Genomic DNA, 17902 nt, shown 5'->3' with positions numbered 1-17902 from the left:
CCAGTGACTTTATTGGGGTATCAGTCTAGGGCAGGGCAAAATTCTGATCTGCATCCATAGAAAATGACACATCAGGGCTACTCTTATCTGTAATACAAGGCCCTTAACCTTCAACTGTTCAGTAAACACACTTAACGCTGCTTGCTGGGGCAGTGGTGGCTCAGCTGGTTAAGGCTCTGGGTTGTTGATTGGAGGATTGAGGTTCAAGGCCCAGCACAGCCAAGCTGCCACTGCTGGGCCCTTGAGCAAGGTCCTCAACCCTCCCTGCTCCAGAGGTGCTGTATCATAGCTGCCCCTGCACTCTGACCCCAACCTCCTCAGTTGGGGTATGTGAAGAAAAGTATGCCACTGTGCTGTAATGTATATGTGGCCATAATAAAGGCTTCTATGCCCCCCGTTCTTTTGTTAACTGCTTTTGCTAACAGTTGTTAGCACTACACTGGTTAAGATGTAGTGGTTAACTCGCAGCCTTCCTGTCAGTAGACCAACATCTTAACCAGTGGGTACCACTGCTTGTTAGCAATAACAGTTATCACAGTTAGCAAAACAGCAAGTAGCGTTATGTGGTGTTTTATATAGCACCATGGTCCCGGAGAAACATTTTCATTTCACTGTATACTACATCAGCCTCATGTGGTTTAAAAGACGATAAAAGCTTCTTGACCTTTCTTGACCTTGTGTGCATCAACAATGGAAAAGGAATATAAGGCATTGAAAACACTGCTGTGTATTATTGAGACTGGAGACATGGATTAATGTAAGTGAACGCAGGTCAGGGTAGAATGCAAAGGGGCAGTGAGCCAAATGGTATGGAAATGAAGATGGAGTGAATTGTGATACATTGAAATGAGTGAAATCTGAGACACAACAGAACAGCTGAATATAAAGTGCAATTTGGAGGCAGTGCAAGACTGTGGAAGATGATCTGTTTATAAGGTTAGTCCAGAAGTAGGGGTGTGTGCAGTATGCGCAAGCTGTGCAACGATGTACTGTAAGTGTTAAGGTGTACTACTACTAACAATAATAATATTCAGGCTTCGTTTGGATATCAGTCTTCTTTCTTTTATTATTTTTTTATTTCAGTGTATGTACTTAAATAGCAGTATTATCACTGCTAATTATTCATTAGTAAAGTCTCCTCCTATGTTACTGCAGCTAATCTCTCAGTTGCAGTCCATTTTCTCATGTTCTCGTTTTGGTTTCAAATCTCTGACATTGTTTGACCCAAAGTGTAGTCTTCTGCAGTCACTTTTACACTACATACGGTCACAGCCGTGCTCTGTAAACATCAGAATATCTTGCATAAATCATGGCAGGAACATTTTGGGTATGGATCGTGCTGAGCACTCATCCACATGTTTTGAGAGCAACATGCCTAAATGTGCAGGAACACAACTAGTTCTTTCCTACCATTTTTTTAACTACATATTTTTCCTAACCATTTTTTCTACCAGACTTTTAAAACAAAATTCACAACTAAACGATTCTAAATGTGTGTGGCTGACTATCAAAAGAGACCAGAGGAAGTTGTGGATGAGTGTTATGGTTTGGATTTTCAACAAGAGACTTTTGAAATCCCAAAAGCAGTTCACCCACCATTTAAAAAAAAAAAAAAAAAAAGAGAGCTTTCTGACTCCTCACAGCTCCCTGATGATGAGTGATAAGCACTTTAATAAAGGCATGAATATTTCCTCTCATCTTCTTATCTTTGGTACAGTTTTGCCTGCTTCAAAGGCTCAAGCGATGTTGCCTGCACATTCACGGATCTGAGGGATTCCACGCCTGAGCCGCTTACTGCTGCAACATTCGTATCACGTTTCTGCTTGCTCTCTTGCTCCGATTTGCGCTTGTTCTTTCTCTCTGTTTTCTCAGACTTTCCTTCTGTCCAAGAGGGAAGCTGTTATTGCATGATACCAAGGTGTTGCACGTCACTGTCAGGAAAGTGTGCCATGCTGTTTGCCCAGAGGCCCTATTGGATTTAAATGTAAACTATGGGAATTGAAAGAGGGATGGACTGAGAAGGGAATCTCTGCAATAGCACAGGTTTCAGACAGTGATGGAGAAAGCAGCTGAGACAGCTCATCATCTACAAAAAAAAAGAAAACGGAGGGGAAAAAGAGCAGAGGAAGAAAACTAACTCAATCACCCTCTAGAGTGAATATGTAAAATTGAATAAAGAAGCAGACTTAAATATGCCTTCTTATTGCCCTGGGGGGGGTGGAGTTTTTCTGCTATAAGAGGAATTGGTGTCATATCGAGGCCTTCTCCCCTGTTTCTGTGCCGATTGCAGCCCTTCCAGGACAAATACTCACTTTTTAGATAATAAATGTTCCATGGAGCTGCAAGGTTGTGTTTGTCTGCATTGCTGCTGTATTCTGGTGCCTGTTAGCTTCCTGCTGAGGATGGCTGAGTGTAACTGAGCCGCTCTTCAGTCAGATTGACCTCATTAAACAAGGCTGTGCTTCTCAATCAATAAATATCCCTTTCCTAGAAGAGAGATGGACACAGATTTGGGGTCTGTTTGGGCTTTATTGCTGCCATACTGCTCATACGAATGTGAGCGAGCTCTTTAACTTTCTTTTTCATTGATTTAGCGTCGTTTGTGGGGCGGTATCGTTCTCCCGGCTCGACCCGACCCTGTGGTCTGTGCGGTCAATAGTATCTTCTGTCAGCTGGAAGCTTTTATCGGTATTGTGATATGAGCCTTCGCAAAGACTTGCTGCAGCCCCCTGACTAAGAGATCTTCACTGTCCTGTTTCAATTCAGTGCTTGAAAAGAGAAAGAGGCCGTGGGAAATGATAACATCTATGGGTTGCAAACACTTGTCCAAGTAGGAGGAGGCTGACCCAACTAACCTCAGAGATAACAGGGGAGGTATAAAAAAAACAAAGTCAAAAGATCAGAAAGGTTATCGGGTAATTCTCGTCTGACTGGGGAAGGCTTACAATATAGACGTGATTTGCTTCTTAAACCACTCTTGTATTCCTCTTCTGTACACCTCACCTCCTTGTTTCTCTCACTCAGCTTAAATTGGAGGCAGAATGGGTACAACATGATCCTTCTCTCTGAGAGATGTCTGAACCTATCCTTTCAGCCTGTCCTCCTTCAATAGGACTGAGATGCAAGAAGACCAAGGTAGAGGAGGTGAAACGGTGACAGGACAAGAGCCCTATCTACTGTTTTACAAGGTTCAGTTATTTATTTATTTTTTTATGGACCCTACATTAATCTTAGCTGAACAATGTGCTCCAGGTGTCCCAATTAACTCAGCATGCTCTACACTCGAGTCTACTGAGTGTCAAAGAGCAGCAAGTTAGATCTTTATTTTTTCTCAGAGGTTTGGTTTGTGTAACCGTTCTCTATAGCACGTGTAGACTGACATCCGAAAGGCGCAAGTCAAGCCTTTTGTGCTCGGTGTCATTGCATGAACAATGCGAGTCAATGGCGAAAGAATGCTCTCGCTAGTGTAATTTGGAGTGGGAGCCCGAGTCTGGAGTTTGAGACAGAAAGCACAGTTGGAGATGCTGAAGCTGAGACTGGTTTGCTGAGGGTGTGTTTGAAGAGCTTGCTAGAGTCATGTCAATAGCCAGAAAAGGAGAGGGAGCTACAGTGGGTGCAGCTGCAGCAGAGTTCTCACAGCCAGAAAAAGAGAGAGAGAACAAACTGTCTTTGTCTGCATAGCTGGTGCCTGTCGTCCTGCATACATGATCTACTCACATGTCTATCAGCAGAACTTAAAGGTATAGTTAGACATTTTGGCAGAGTGCAGTTTTTATTCCAATGTCACTTTTCAAAATGCATTCCAGTGCTTGTATATGATTTACAGGAGATTGACATGATTCACACTGCATCTCTAGCACAAGCTTACTTTCGTGCTTGCTTTCACACTTTCCTGTCCTGGGCAACTTCGGACTAGGCTTGTGTTATAAAGTTTTAACAGTTTTTACAAGATCTTCCGTTCCCGTGATGTAAAGAGACATTTTCTCCTGTTATATTCATTATTATCTATTAAAGGTACTCTAATTTTCTCCCATTTTCCCCTCACATTGGTCAGCTGTCGTTTCTTGCCCACCAGTCAGCTCTTCATATGATACATGACAGACTTCACCCTTTCTGATTGGAGGCAAATCTATGAGACCCATGATACCAGCCAAATGTGCCCTCATCAAGCTATTTGACCTCACAGATGGCCATGATTCAATAGTGTCATATTGCATGATGGAGGAAAGAATATGCCATTCCATCGAACCAAAGGGCATGGCCAAATTGTGCACTCTTGGCTCCTGGCCACAGATGTCAGGATTCAAGATCACACTTCCTTGTTTCAGCACTCGACATCTTTTTTTTTTGTTTTGAAAACCTTTGGTGTCATGACTGTATCTTATTTCTTATTATTTCTCCTAATTTTTCACACTACATCCTGTTGGCATTGTATATAACCACCCCAAGCCCTGAAAACCTAAGCTATGAAGATGCATCTAACCTGGTTACAGCCAAAGCCTCCTGCAGCACAAGTACATCATTCCATTACTATTCCACACACCAACCTTTATTCCTCCCTCCCTTGTTCAAGCTATCCATCTCTAAGCCTTTCTCAGTGGCTTTTTCTTTCTATGCCATAGACAGTCTCACTGTTCTGCCTTTTTCTGTCAGAAACCATATTCTTTATCTGGCCAACAGTGGGAGTGGAGAAATACTGTACAGCTGGAAATAACAAAGACTTGGCAATAAAGCCATGAGTGATGACTGAAGCAGCTTTATGTGGACTTTTAACGAGGCATTTGTTCTTTCACTTTGACATTTGTGCTTCCCTAGCTGGTCAGTTTTAGCACCAATAAAGAATTTGCAGCAAACAGTTTGGGAGGTGACACCAGCATTCATAACGCACTGCATGAAGCCAAATTTTAGACCCATCACAATTATTGCATGAATTGATGCTTTTAGCAATCCAGGAAAAAAAATATTGCTTACTCTGGAATTGCAATATGGGCTGTGATACCAGCTTCACAATCGGAGGCAGCTCCTTTTTTTGCCTTTATTCTTTCATTTGATTTATGGTCAGGGTTGTAATGGACTCAGACAGTGACAGGAATACTGGAGGCAAAGCACCAGGCAATTCTCATACATGCCATAGCCATTTTACCTACCATCATGTTTTTGGGAAGTGTGATGAAACCAGAGGACTCTGAGGAAAAATCAGAGAACCCTGTGGAAAATCAGAGAACTGTGTGTAAACCCAGACATCCCTGATGAAGCCCAGACAGCCTCGAGGAAACTTTGGATACCCAGACAGCTCTCAGGACACCCAGACATCTCTCTAGAAAATGAGAGAACCCTGAAGAAATCCACTGAAGATACACAGACAGTAACCCAAATTCAGGCTTGGGAAAAGGTTACACTGCAGCTCAAAGCAACAAACTTTGCACCACACTGTTGCACCCATTTTTTTAAAACAATTATATCAAAAGACTCCATTTTAATTCTCTTGTTTCTCTTGTGGGATGCACTTATTTCCAGGGATTTCAGAACAGCGTAACAGATTTTAGTAGTTTTTGGTTGTTTGTTCATTCATTCATTCATTTTCTACCGCTTATCCGAACTACCTCGGGTCACGGGGAGCCTGTGCCTATCTCAGGCGTCATCGGGCATCAAGGCAGGATACACCCTGGACGGAGTGCCAACCCATCGCAGGGCACACACTCTCATTCACTCACACAATCACACACTACGGACAATTTTCCAGAGATGCCAATCAACCTACCATGCATGTCTTTGGACCGAGGGAGGAAACCGGAGTACCCGGAGGAAACCCCCGAGGCACGGGGAGAACATGCAAACTCCACACACACAAGGCGGAGGCGGGAATCGAACCCCCAACCCTGGAGGTGTGAGGCAAACATGCTAGTTTTTGGTTGTTTGTTTTCTAAAATAAATCTACCTGTATGACTGTTTTGTCCTTCGTAGTATGCTTTTTTTTTTTTGAAAGGGCGTTTTTCCAAGACCTCCTGAAACACGCCCACTTTACGTCTTGGTAACGAAACCCCTGGAATTTAGTGAATGCCTTTCTCTTGCATCACAACTGACAATCAGAATAAATGAAGGTACAAGTTTACAGAATTTGCATGTCTAACACCACTATTAAATTTCTTCCCCATTTACTTTACCTAAAGCTTTGCTGTGTTTGTCCTCTTTGGGATCTTAAGACTTTTATTTCTTTGTAGATTATTAAATACGTGTCAGCATGAGTTCTACTAAATAAATTTGCCAGCAGTGTAATTATGTTAGCACATTAGCGGCGGAAACTTTACTTGTTATAACCATAACCAGCTGTCAGATATTCATGAGATTCCTTGTCATGTGAGGAATTTTCCACATCATTAAGTGTAAAAACCTCACCTTTATTTGCAAATGTCCTATATTTAAGGATTCAGCTTTTCAAAAATAGCAGCTTCATCCCATAATTCAGAATGTCAGTTTGATCTAATGCTTTTTTTTTTTTGTTATTCTGAAGAAAAAGAGCAAATGGAAACACTCAGATTGTAAGTCGGTCCTGTGGAATTACCGTGCGATTAGTAGATAAATAAACACATTCATCCTTTTTGTGTTTGCGGTTATAATACTGCATTTCCACTCTCTCACTCATCTTCTACCGCTTATCCGAACTATTCTCGGGTCATGGGGAGCCTGTGCCTATCTCAGGCGTCATTGGGCATCAAGGCAGGATACACCCTGGACGGAGTGCCAACCCATCGCAGGGCGCACACACACACACACACTCATTCACTCACGCAATCGCACACTATGGACAATTTTCCAGAGATGCCAATAAACCTACCATGCATGTCTTTGGACCGGGGGAGGAAACCGGAGTACCCGGAGGAAACCCCCGAGGCACGGGGAGAACATGCAAACTCCACACACAAAAGGCGGAGGCAGGAATCGAACCCCCAACCCTGGAGGTGTGAGGCGAACGTGCTAACCACTAAGCCACCGTGCCCCCTACTGCATTTCCAATAAAAACTAAAACTCAGTATTGACATGATCATAAAAGAAATTAAAACCTTTTATTCATTCGCAACCCTCCTCGTTACTGCAGAATGCTTCAGTGGATGTTGTGCTTTGAGTTTTCTGATTTGTTATTTATGATTTATTTATGATTTAGTTTTTCTTCATTTGCACTCAGAAGCTGTTGTACTGGTAGAGGCTGATTTATTGAATACTGTATAATTGGTTAATTAATCACTTTCAAAGCAGAAGCTGGAGGTTGTAATCCTATATTCTTGGTGCCTGAACAAACATCTTGAATCTCATTTTTCCAAATTCTGTCTCTCTCTCTTTTTTTTTTTTTTTTTTTTTTTTTCCCTGGTCTTTATTTAATTTGATTTGGCTCTGTGATTAAAAATAATGACACTCAACAAAGAATAGGCTTTGTGAAATGTATAGAACTCCTTATTACACCATTGTTTCCTGTTAGCATTTTATTTATTTAGTTATTTATATGTATTTGGGTTTTTTTTCTTTTGCTTTCCTTGCTTGAATTGTATGAAAACATCTACATTTTCTGTGTTTTGAGTGGCACATTTATTAGCTTGGCACATGCTGAACATGGTTTTTCCACCAGCTTAATCTTTATTTACCAGTTTTGCTTTTTCAGTCACTACACCATACTTTCCTCCAGGTCTCCAGGATTGGCATCCATGCTACAGTTTGAATTTGAGTTGGAGTTTGAGTTGTTGGAGGCATAGGCGTGCAGGTATCCATGCACCAGTACGTGGTTATACTGCTCGCTAGCTGTGCTGGATGTGCTGGTAGTGGACGCGCAGTGGACCAGCATGCTGTGCAGCGACTGACTGCGGCGGGTCCAGTTGACGCTCAGCCACTTGCCATAGCTGTAACATGTGGTGGTGGTGATGTCACCTGCATCGAAAGAGCAGCTGCGCTTGGCCCCTAGAACACACCTCTCTCCAGGCCAATTTGATCTGCTTTCCTCTCCCACCTGCCCTGTCTGAGCGAGGGCAAGTGAGACCAATGATTGCTTTACACCTTGCACTATGGCTTTGTCTTTTTCTCTCTCTAGAGACCTTCGAAGCTTCAGCCTGCAGTCATGCGTCATAGCTTTGTGTGACGTGTGCGGCAAGGTGTGTGCGCGCTTGGCTGGGGAGCAGTAAAATGTCACTTTATCACTCTGTGGTGTGAAAGAGTCATTGGGTTTCTGCCTCACCAGGTCCATGTCTGAGTTCTGACTGCAATGAGGCTCATTGCTCTGTTTGACCAGCATGTGCTCCTTATGCTTGGCTTTGGCCTGGATCGCTCTTGTTTGCTGCGCCAGCAACCTGTTTGGCAAGGCCACCATCATCATGCTGTTATTTCCGTTTGTCTGGGCGTAAACATCCACCCCTTTAGCTGGCAGGAACTCGCCTGACAGCCCGACGTGCTCTTGACAACCTCCACACACTCTGTGTCGCATCATCATAGCCACGGTGAAGACCAGCAATGTCACCACCACCACCCCACCTACCATCACTGTCAGTGTGCCTCCGAGGAAGTGAGCCTGCAGAGAGCGGCATTCTGGATAATCCTCTTTAGTGCTGAACTGGGTGCAACCTAACACTTTTGTGGTGGCCATGGTGGAGATGCTTTCGTCAAAAATGGCCAAAACACACAAGCTGTAGTCTGCACCTGAGACAAGGTTTTTCAGCATGAAACTATTACTTGTAGGTGGCAGAATTCTGCAAAGAAACAAAAAAGAGAAGATATAATGAATGCTTGATAGATATTTATATTTGTCAGAGAAATAGGCATTACCTTGCCAAACAAAAACCAAATATGAATTAAATATTATAGAATAAGGAGCTGATAAGTGTGTTGATGATGAGCGAAGCTTAACCGAGAAAGCTAGTGGATACTAGAGCTGCTTTGAAAGGAAATCACAGCTGCCTGAAAAGACTGGTAGTAATGCAAGCAGTAATACGTTTTAGCGATGAAGCAGAACCTGTATTCTCTTAGTGTCTCTCTTCCGCATTAATTACTATTTCGAAATGATCGTCTTCTCTGGATCCTGCTAAAATCTTAATGTAAAGCCCTTTAATGCACCACTCCATCAGTAGCTTTACAATGCCATTAAGGATATGGTCTGTGTGGCTAAACAAGAATCAGGCATTTGCCATTGGGAGGTAATTTTCAGCTATTGCATAAAAGCCTTGAGCAATTTTTAATCTTCTCTATACTGGCTTCCGTCTGCTTCATCTGCTCTCTCCACTTTTTGTTCCTCCTTCCATAGCTATTCCAAACTGCTTTTGTTAAATTAATTGCATTTGCTGCACTTCCATTGATCCCCGGTAAGAAGGATTGTATGATCATTGAATAAAATTCAGTGTTTATATGCAGAGTCATGCTTCATTGCATCTATTATGTGTTTTACAGTTCTATTCTTATGGGAATGCATAGAACAGTACACGGGGATGAACGGCATTCTTCCAAAAGATCTTTCCTCAATTGGCCAATTCTCGCTGGAAGAGTCACGTCAAGCATCGTGTCAAGACCTCGATCAATTTCATTTCAACAAGTGTCGCAATCTATACTGGCTGCATTAGGGGCGCATCAGACTCGATCCTGTCGGGTTTTTTCCCCTCCTTGTGCGTGTGTGAGTGTAAAGTGCAAGCAGATTTTTTTTTTTGTTGTTGTTTGTAAATCAATTTGCGTTACAAACTGGGGTGGGGGTGGGTTTCGTATACAAGAAACCAAGGAAGTAATGAGCTACAGGTGAGTGCAATTAGTAAATGGGAGAGTTCGATCAGCATGGCAGTGGGGGATTTGGTACTGTAGCTCTCAAACTTGGCTTATTCTATTAATTATTTAACACATCGTTCAAACCCAGAAAATAGCCAGAAGTGTATTCACCTACTCATAACTAATAATCGATTAAAATGTACTCAAGTCAAACATACCCTGATGCTTGTTCTCTTGTTAGTGGCGCTTAAGGAAATGCATCTGAAAGATGTCTGCTTTGGGTGAACGGAGGTCATTATGCAAAGCTTAAAGCAATGCTTCTGGTGAGAATTTGGCATAATATTCAGTCCCATAAGTGTTCGATTGCATGGAGATCTGGTGACTGAATCCTATTGCACGTGATTACATCATTCATACTCATCAAACCTTTACTTTTACTTTTCCCTTGTGCTGTGTGGATGGGGATATTGCCATCCTGGAAGAAGACACTCCCATAAGAACAGAAAAAATTCATCCTAGGATAAAAGGAATAATCCAGAAGAATATTTGTACTGTTTTTGCAGTGACTATTTCTAGGAGTATATCGTAATCTGTAAGATGATCATAATTGCAATATCTGTTTTTGATTTTCTGAAACAAACCTGATTGGATGCCTTCAGTAATATGTTATATTGTTATAATATGTTATATTTTCAAATTTAATTGCCCTCTACTGGGCATATTTTGTTAATTAAACACAGATAGTGTCATTATTAATGCTTTTTGCTTGCTCAGACTGGCTTTGGGAGATTAGACTGAAAATATTTGCATGTTGATAAGTATTAGTAACCTATTGTGTGCTATTGTTCTGCCCACCCACATCCTTTCTTCACTCTGCCTTTCATCACTGAGCAACTGATGGAAAATAAGAAACCTCTGAAATTTCTCACCTCATTTCTACTTTTTCTGCATTAAACCCCGCACTCCATATATTTATTTCTTTGTGCCACAGACTTGGCAACCCTCCCTCTCCATGTGCATTATCGATTCCCGTTCTAGGACACAAAGTGCATATTGCTCGAGTAGTAGTTCCATTTTCAACCATTATGACATATTGCTCTGTAATGGCAAATTTATTTCAAATATCGTCTTGTTATCCATGCTGTTTGAGTATTTTCATATATCTTCATTGCACTGCAAGCACAAGTTTTGGTAATGTGCATACTGGTGTAGTGTATATGTGGTTCAAATGCAGTTTGGCTTCTTTTGACGACCCTAACAGAATTTTTGAGTTTGATGAGCTTGAAACTGTGAGGAGGTTAGAGCTGGCTGAGCATAAGAATAAATAAGGAAAATTGAGACTGGGGATTGAGCATTTCATGCCTCTGGTAGAGATGCAGAAAGCATGCTGTCACTGTTGGTTTCTGACCTTGGAAGTAAGTTGTTGTGTAGAATTACTAAGACAATCTTGCTGCCTCTGTGAACATCTCTAACATAAAAGGGTACCACAGCCTTGTTTCCCTGTTGTGCCCTATCTCATCTCACTGCCCTCTCTTTCCTTTCTCCCTCCATTTAGATCCATTTCAGTCACCTTGATGTGTTGTGGCACAATTCTAAACTCTGTAATTTGTGCTCTTTTAAAGAGTTCATCCTTACCTACCTGCCTTTTCTCACTCCATTTCTCCCTCCTTGAAACTATAAATATTCTCTAGTGAGAATATTCTGTCTGAAACCACATGGCTCCATTGTTTTCACTACTCTAACTCGTTTCTTCTTTTATCTGTATATGCAGCTTTCAGCATTAACCAAGAAAATCAATTGAAATTTGTTTCAACAATGAGTTTATCTAAGAATACGCTCTTACCTGTACACAAGGGCATCGTCAGCTGTGCTATTGTACTGAATCTGGTACATCCACACCAAGTAAGGCATTGAAGTTCTGCCCATAAACCAGTGTACCTCAGCAGAGTTAGACGTCACTTCCTGAACTTCCACTAATCGCTCAGGTCCAGTGCTTCTGCTGCTTGCTTCATTCTCGCCTTCACCTCCTGTTGCATTCTTTGCTGTTACCATCCCTCCTACAGCCCCTCCTCTACCGTGACTCATATCAGAGGCACCAGGGTCTCTGGGATTAATAAGCGGGACTGTTCCATTTCCTCTGTGTGGAAGTGGAATGATTTTCAACTCCACCTGGGCAGTGGACTCCCCAGCTGCGTTGATGGCAATGCAGGTATAAGCTCCATCATCTCTGGCGCGGGTTACCAGAAAATCCAGTGTTCCGTTGTAATACGAGTGTATGCGGCTAGAGTTGGCCACAATTCGGTCATCTGGGGATACCCAGTGGATTACTGGCTCAGGGTCACCAATAGCACGGCACTTAAGCATGGCCCTCTGCCCCTCTAGGACCCACAGCTTGTTAGTGTTGCGGGTGATTAGTGGAGGCTCACATATAAACTCTTCCTCTGGGATTGACCAGAAGTAACGTCCAGCAAGGTGTGTAGGTGTGGCACAGGTCTCCATGTCATCCTCACGGATCAGCCTCCTCAGCCACAACAGCTCACAGTTACAGTGCAGAGGGTTTCCACCAAAATTCAGACTGATGATGGCATTGTAGGGTGTTGGGCTGATTACCCCGATTTGTGAGCGAGAGAACAAGGGATCAGGAGGAAGTGTCTGGAGCCTGTTTGAGGTCATATCCAGACGGGAGAGTTTGTAGAGTTCACTGAACGAGCCCTCAGCAATCTGGTCTATGAGGTTGTGGTCCAAGTTGAGCGTACTTAGGCTGGCCATGTTCTGAATGGCTTCCCAGGGAATCCTGCGAAGGTTGTTGTAGGACAAGTCCAAGTCTTCCAGGGTTAAAAGGAAGTCATCAAAAGCATCGGCTGAGACATCTGTAAGCTGGTTGTTGTTTATGAACAGATGCTGAAGGTTAAGAAGGCCTGTTAAATCCTGAGGTCCCACCACAGTCAAGCGGTTGGTGTCCAGGTGAAGTGACCGTAGGCTTTCCAAATCTCCAAAAGCGAGTGGGCGCAGGGCATGAATGGTGTTTCGAGACAGGGTCAGATCCACTAATCCCGTCATGTTGGCAAAGTCAGGCCCACCAACCTCCAAGATGTAGTTGTCTGCAAGATGGAGCTCCACAGTGCGTCGGTCAATATTGGGTGGGACAAAGAGCAGTCCTTTATTAACGCAGAGTGTGCTTAAAGACTCCGATAGGTTCCGACACACACAGTGGAAAGGGCAGATGGAGACCATGCCCCAAGTCTCTCCAGCAAACACCCCTGGACAGCAGCCTAACAGGATATAATTCACTAGGCCTAACCAGAGGAAAGACAAAGGGCTTATAAGACAGAGAGCTGCTCTTTTGGGGCCAGTGCATTTTTTCTGTTCCAGTGATAGATCCTTTATTCTGGTTATGCACAGCAGTCCTGGCCTTGGCATGATAGATTTATTTATCCACAGACCTGTGCAAGGAAGATAAGACACAATGTTAGCTCTTTCATCTCTACAAATTACCTGCAGCTCTGGGATTTCTTTACTTCAATTTAGGTTAAATTAATAAAATATTAACAGCATATAAGACCATGCTAGTACATTTAGCCTTGGCTTGTACATCGGAGTTATTTTTCTGATATTTTACAGGCTTGATCTTCCTTGAAAGCACAAATGCTGCAGTCTGTTAATTACCAATGCGTAGCCTGTTCTTTCAGTTAGAGATTGTCATCTCAAATACAATGGTCCATTAATTAATTACCAATGTATCTTGGCGATGTGCCACTATGCTCATCCAGGGACTCGTTGATTACTTTAACTATATGACTATGTATGAATGCAGAGCGAAGCTTAGCAACGAATATCTACCATGGTTAAAGAGTTCAGGCTGCCTGAATTCATTAAAAAACTTGATCTACTGTAATTTCTATTCAACCATGCACAGGTTGGGGGGAAAAAATGTAGTATATAGAAATTATGCTTAAATGAAAATAGTCAAAGAATCTCGTAAAAAGCTTTTAAGAACGCTTGAGTTTAAAAATGACACCTTGTATAACTGATGAAATTAAGCTACACACTTTCAATTGCATAAAACATGACGATCTATTAAATAGGCATTTTTTTTCAGACTCCATGTCTGCTGGTTATATGCATGACTGTTACATAGTGTGCGAATGAATTATTCAGAAGTAAAATATAAAAAATTTCACTATCATTATCATACTAGTTTGGATGCTAAACAAGAAATAAGTGATAAATACCTTTTTTTTTTCTTTTTTTTTTTTAAATGTATAATGTACAGTTATTGGTTTTGAACTTTAGGCTTTTTGCAAAAAACAATAAGGTTAAATGATTTCATTTTAAATAATATTCAATAATAAAGCATAAATGTTCTATATTTGTTTAATCATATTAAAGAGACAATTAGTCAATTGCAGTGTTTATGGGGTCCTGTGCGAAGTGGTGTGATTGCAAGGGACAAGGACTTGTGATTCACCTCAAATCGGTGATGAATGATCACTCCTATAGCACGGCTGTGAGATTAGATGATTATTGATGTGTCTGTGTACACAGGCAAAGTGGGTTTACTTTGGCTCTGTATCCTTTTGTTTGTTCTCGACTCTATTGCCTGCTGCTTTCTTCCCGTGGTCTGATTGCTCCATTGCTCTGATCCATGACTGCCTGCATGTGTGCATGCAGGGCTTTATGTGCTGTGTCACGGTGTGTGTTATAACCCTGTCGGTGTGTAATGAAGCTGGATTGCTTTTTATGAGTGTGATCAAAGCTCTGCGGTTTCTAATACACCAACAGCTTGGATGCTTGAGTGGATTTAATGTGCTGCAGTTGATGGGATTCTTATATCAGGGTGTTCTATGCTCCTCTCTTCCTGTCTTTTTTTTTTTTTTTTGACTGAGTATTTGATTTCTGAATATTTGATTTTATGGGAGTCTTACATAATGGCTCCACTGTCATGCACAGTGACTCGGAGAGGGATTTTTGGGGAGGGGATGGAGAGAATGGGATTGCGAGGGTGGCATCGATACAGCCATGAGTAAATACATGGAAGTTAATGCAGTTAGATCAGTTTGTGTGTCAGCATCTTAATATTTCTATACATTTTTTCTGAAGAAAAGGGTTTATCTTTTCAAATTAAGCCTGGTCTTAAATGAAAAAGAGGTTAAGAGATTTGTTACTAAGTATAGAATAATTTATTGCAGCATTAGGTTTTTAGATTTGAAGAAAGCATCCTGCAAGCATCAGGATAGTGTCATGGAATTTAATCTGAGAGTGTGTGTATGATTATCTGTGTGTGTTTGTGTAAGAGAGAGAGAGAGAGATTTTTCATACCTGAATAGTCTGTGTTGCATCAAGATTTAAAATGATCCCTTATCCTGCCCATTCTTTTCCACGTGATGTCTCACAAACATCCAAAATCCGTAGGACAGAATGGTGTAGGCCATTGAGAGCATTGATTTAGTTTTTTTTTTTTTTTTTTTACTCTTTGAATTTCATTACATCCATGAATTTCTTCATTCCAGGAGATGACCTAACCAATTAACATTTTCCCCAACATTATATACATTTCCCCATGCAGTCCATGGCTGTACCAATGGATTTTCCATACAGGATGTGTGTATATGCAGAGCTCACTGTTGGCATTCATCATTCCTTGCTCTATTTTTTTTTTTTTAATTTATTTATTTTATAATGTTTGTTTATATATTTACAATAAAACGTTCTCCATCTGTTTCAGAAATCCTGTTTCCCTGCAGGAATCTGCACATTTTTTTTTTTTTGTAGCATCATTGAGACCTCTCCCCAGCTACAAAAGGGCTGCAGTTTGTCCGATCGGGTTGGTTGCTGGATGAGAGCTGAACAGAAAAAAGAAAAAGCAAACAAAAACCCAACACGTTAGATATCAGTGCTGTTTTTCTATCTTGCCATTGCTGCACTGACTTAGAATGTCAATCTAAGCTTAAACACATTTTGGCATGCATGCTTAAGGACTTCATTAATTATTCATATTAACCAGGAATTTTAAACATTCAGAAGGAGTTCTCTCTATTCTGGATGATTAGCTTTAGAGGTCGAAAATTAATTAATGAAAACCGATGCATTAAAGCAAGTAATCCAATTAGGCAAGCTTTCACATCATCCCTGTGGGATGTGATACAATCGTGTGTGTGTGTTTGTGTCAGAACATGCATTTCAGCCTGACTTATTGTTCATCTATGAAACTTGCGTTGCAATGCATGATTGTTTGCTTACCGTGGTAATTTGTATATCAAGAAAAATGATCCGTCTATAGTTATTTTTTCTTATATCGCCTTGTTGCCATTCCAAAAGACTCCATAAGAGGAAAACCAAACTCACCATTTCACTGCTCTTGATCCTCCCAAGAGAGATCTAGTTCTCTTCCGAGACCTGGAACGTTACCCTTCTGTCAGCTCTCCACTTTATACTTTCCTTGATGGAACGTCTTTCAGTGCTTCCTGTCATCCTTGCTTCTGTTACGTCTCGATCCTGCAAACATCCAGGCAAGCTTGACGACTGTAGATTGCTAGCCGATGCTTTTAAAGAGATTGGGCAGCGCTGTCGATTCCCGCTGCACATTTGTGCTCTTAGTCATCGCTTGGTCTTGCCACGACGTCTCGTTTACGAGCAGCTCCGGTGTGTGGCTTTTGGCGCAGGGAGCGTGTTGGTGTCGGAGTCTGTGTGCGGGAGTGAGACTGCAACGTGCCTGCTACAGCGAGGACAGAGAGTGAGGGAGGAGAGAAAGGGGAGAGTTAGAGGGAGGGAGAGAGGGAAAAGCGAGAAAGGGAGGGGGCACTGGAAGAGCCTGGAGCAGACTTTGCTTGTGATGTGAAGAGAGAATCAGAGGGGAGAATGAAAGGAAAAGTTAAACGGAGGCAAGCGGAGGCAAGGGCTGCTGTGGGAAGGAACAGCTATCACAGAGTGAAGGATATGGGGGTGTATTTGATTGAGGACTACCCCAACAGCTTATCTGTGGCTCTGTACATCAGGATGTCTCTTTTGGAGCGTGGATGCAAACTGACTGATGATCCGTCAAGAAAGCCCGAATTGTTCTTCCTTCTTCAAATGGATTCTAAAGCATTTATAAGGTCAGAAAAGTGCTTCAGTGATGATGGAGTAAGGAAGTTCTGGTTATTTCATGGGTGGAAATGATGTTGAAGGTCAAAACGAGGTTAACTACTTAAAAACCGGTCCAGACACTATCATCTTAATGAGGAAATTTGTTTCTGTTTGACTTTCTTTTGTATATTTTGTATCAAACACTCTAGAGCGCATCATTTTCTATGTATGGTGAGAAACAAAGAGCCGTGATTATAGTGACAAGTGACTACGTGACGAGCGGCTCAACAAGCAGCGTTTGAATGGAGAGTTTCTCAGTTCTATGCCAATTAGCAACGAAACCGTAAAAACAAAAGATCCAAGCGTTTTGCTCAAACATGGTCCGAAGTTCCTTCGGTTTCCTGCTCGAACTTTGTAGCATACAAAATGTGTATAGAAGCATTATGGCAACATTAATGTAAACATTGTAAACATTGAAAACAAGCTGTGAACGTTTTTCATTGGTGTGGAAAAACTCTGGACAGTGTGCACGGTCCTAGGTAAAGCAGTAGCAGTTGCTGTACACCAACAAGAGACAAACTACAAGCCACATGAGGCTTGTGTGTGAGAACACATGATGAAAACATTCTACAATACAGTTAAAAAATCATGCCTTCTTTTCTGAGCCTTCCATTTGTTTTGGTCTTAGAAGATTCCAAATTTGTTTTACTTTTCAATCGGACAGATTATTGTGGACCATGTGACCGTGTGTGTTTTTGGCAGCATCTCTGAATTCCCAGACATGGGGAAAGTTTCTCAATGTTAGGCAGCTGCCCCAATGATTGCCTTAAAATCTGGCCAAATATTAAGGCACGTGTTACATGCATCCTTCTAAGACAAATGTTTAACCTACCATCGTCAATAAGCGACATGGCCAATGTACCTTAAATAGGGCAAAGCAACACAGCAGACCCGAATAGGCTGAATGTTGGCGAACGAGTGACCAATGCCACTGTTTCTTTCTTTCTCTCTCTTTGGGTTCTGTTGCCCTTGTTGTTTTTCTTGGCCTGGTGTTTTAGGTGATGGGAGTGAGTCAGTCTTGATGTACAGCATGCACTATATATAGAGG

General features: G+C 41.9%; 2 protein-coding genes across 2 annotated transcripts in view; one reads left to right on the top strand and one right to left on the bottom strand.

The window, feature by feature from the left end:
* The window catches only part of pcxa (pyruvate carboxylase a), a 134397-nt gene that overhangs the window by 80348 nt on the left and 36147 nt on the right, over positions 1–17902 (top strand). The window lies entirely within an intron of this gene.
* Positions 7473–16438, bottom strand: lrfn4a (leucine rich repeat and fibronectin type III domain containing 4a). The gene is made up of 4 exons (XM_060891493.1): positions 16075–16438; positions 15049–15572; positions 11573–13172; positions 7473–8729 (listed from the first exon to the last, which is right to left on the bottom strand). Exons 3-4 carry the CDS (start codon positions 13147–13149, stop codon positions 7658–7660), a joined length of 2649 nt encoding a protein of 882 aa, XP_060747476.1. The 5' UTR covers positions 13150–13172; positions 15049–15572; positions 16075–16438; the 3' UTR covers positions 7473–7657.

This window comes from Tachysurus vachellii, chromosome 17 (assembly GCF_030014155.1).
Source record: "Tachysurus vachellii isolate PV-2020 chromosome 17, HZAU_Pvac_v1, whole genome shotgun sequence".
Lineage (NCBI taxonomy): Eukaryota > Metazoa > Chordata > Actinopteri > Siluriformes > Bagridae > Tachysurus > Tachysurus vachellii.
Note: the sequence above shows the minus strand (reverse complement) of the source record. Positions and strands in the feature narration are given on the sequence as shown.

Excerpts from the sequence above, each read along its gene's own strand:
- lrfn4a (XM_060891493.1), bottom strand. The coding sequence starts at position 13,149 with ATGCCAAGGCCAGGACTGCTGTGCATAACCAGAATAAAGGATCTATCA. Across the intron at positions 8,730-11,572 it reads GACGATGCCCTTGTGTACAG|AATTCTGCCACCTACAAGTA; the intron begins GTAAGAGCGTAT and ends GTTTCTTTGCAG.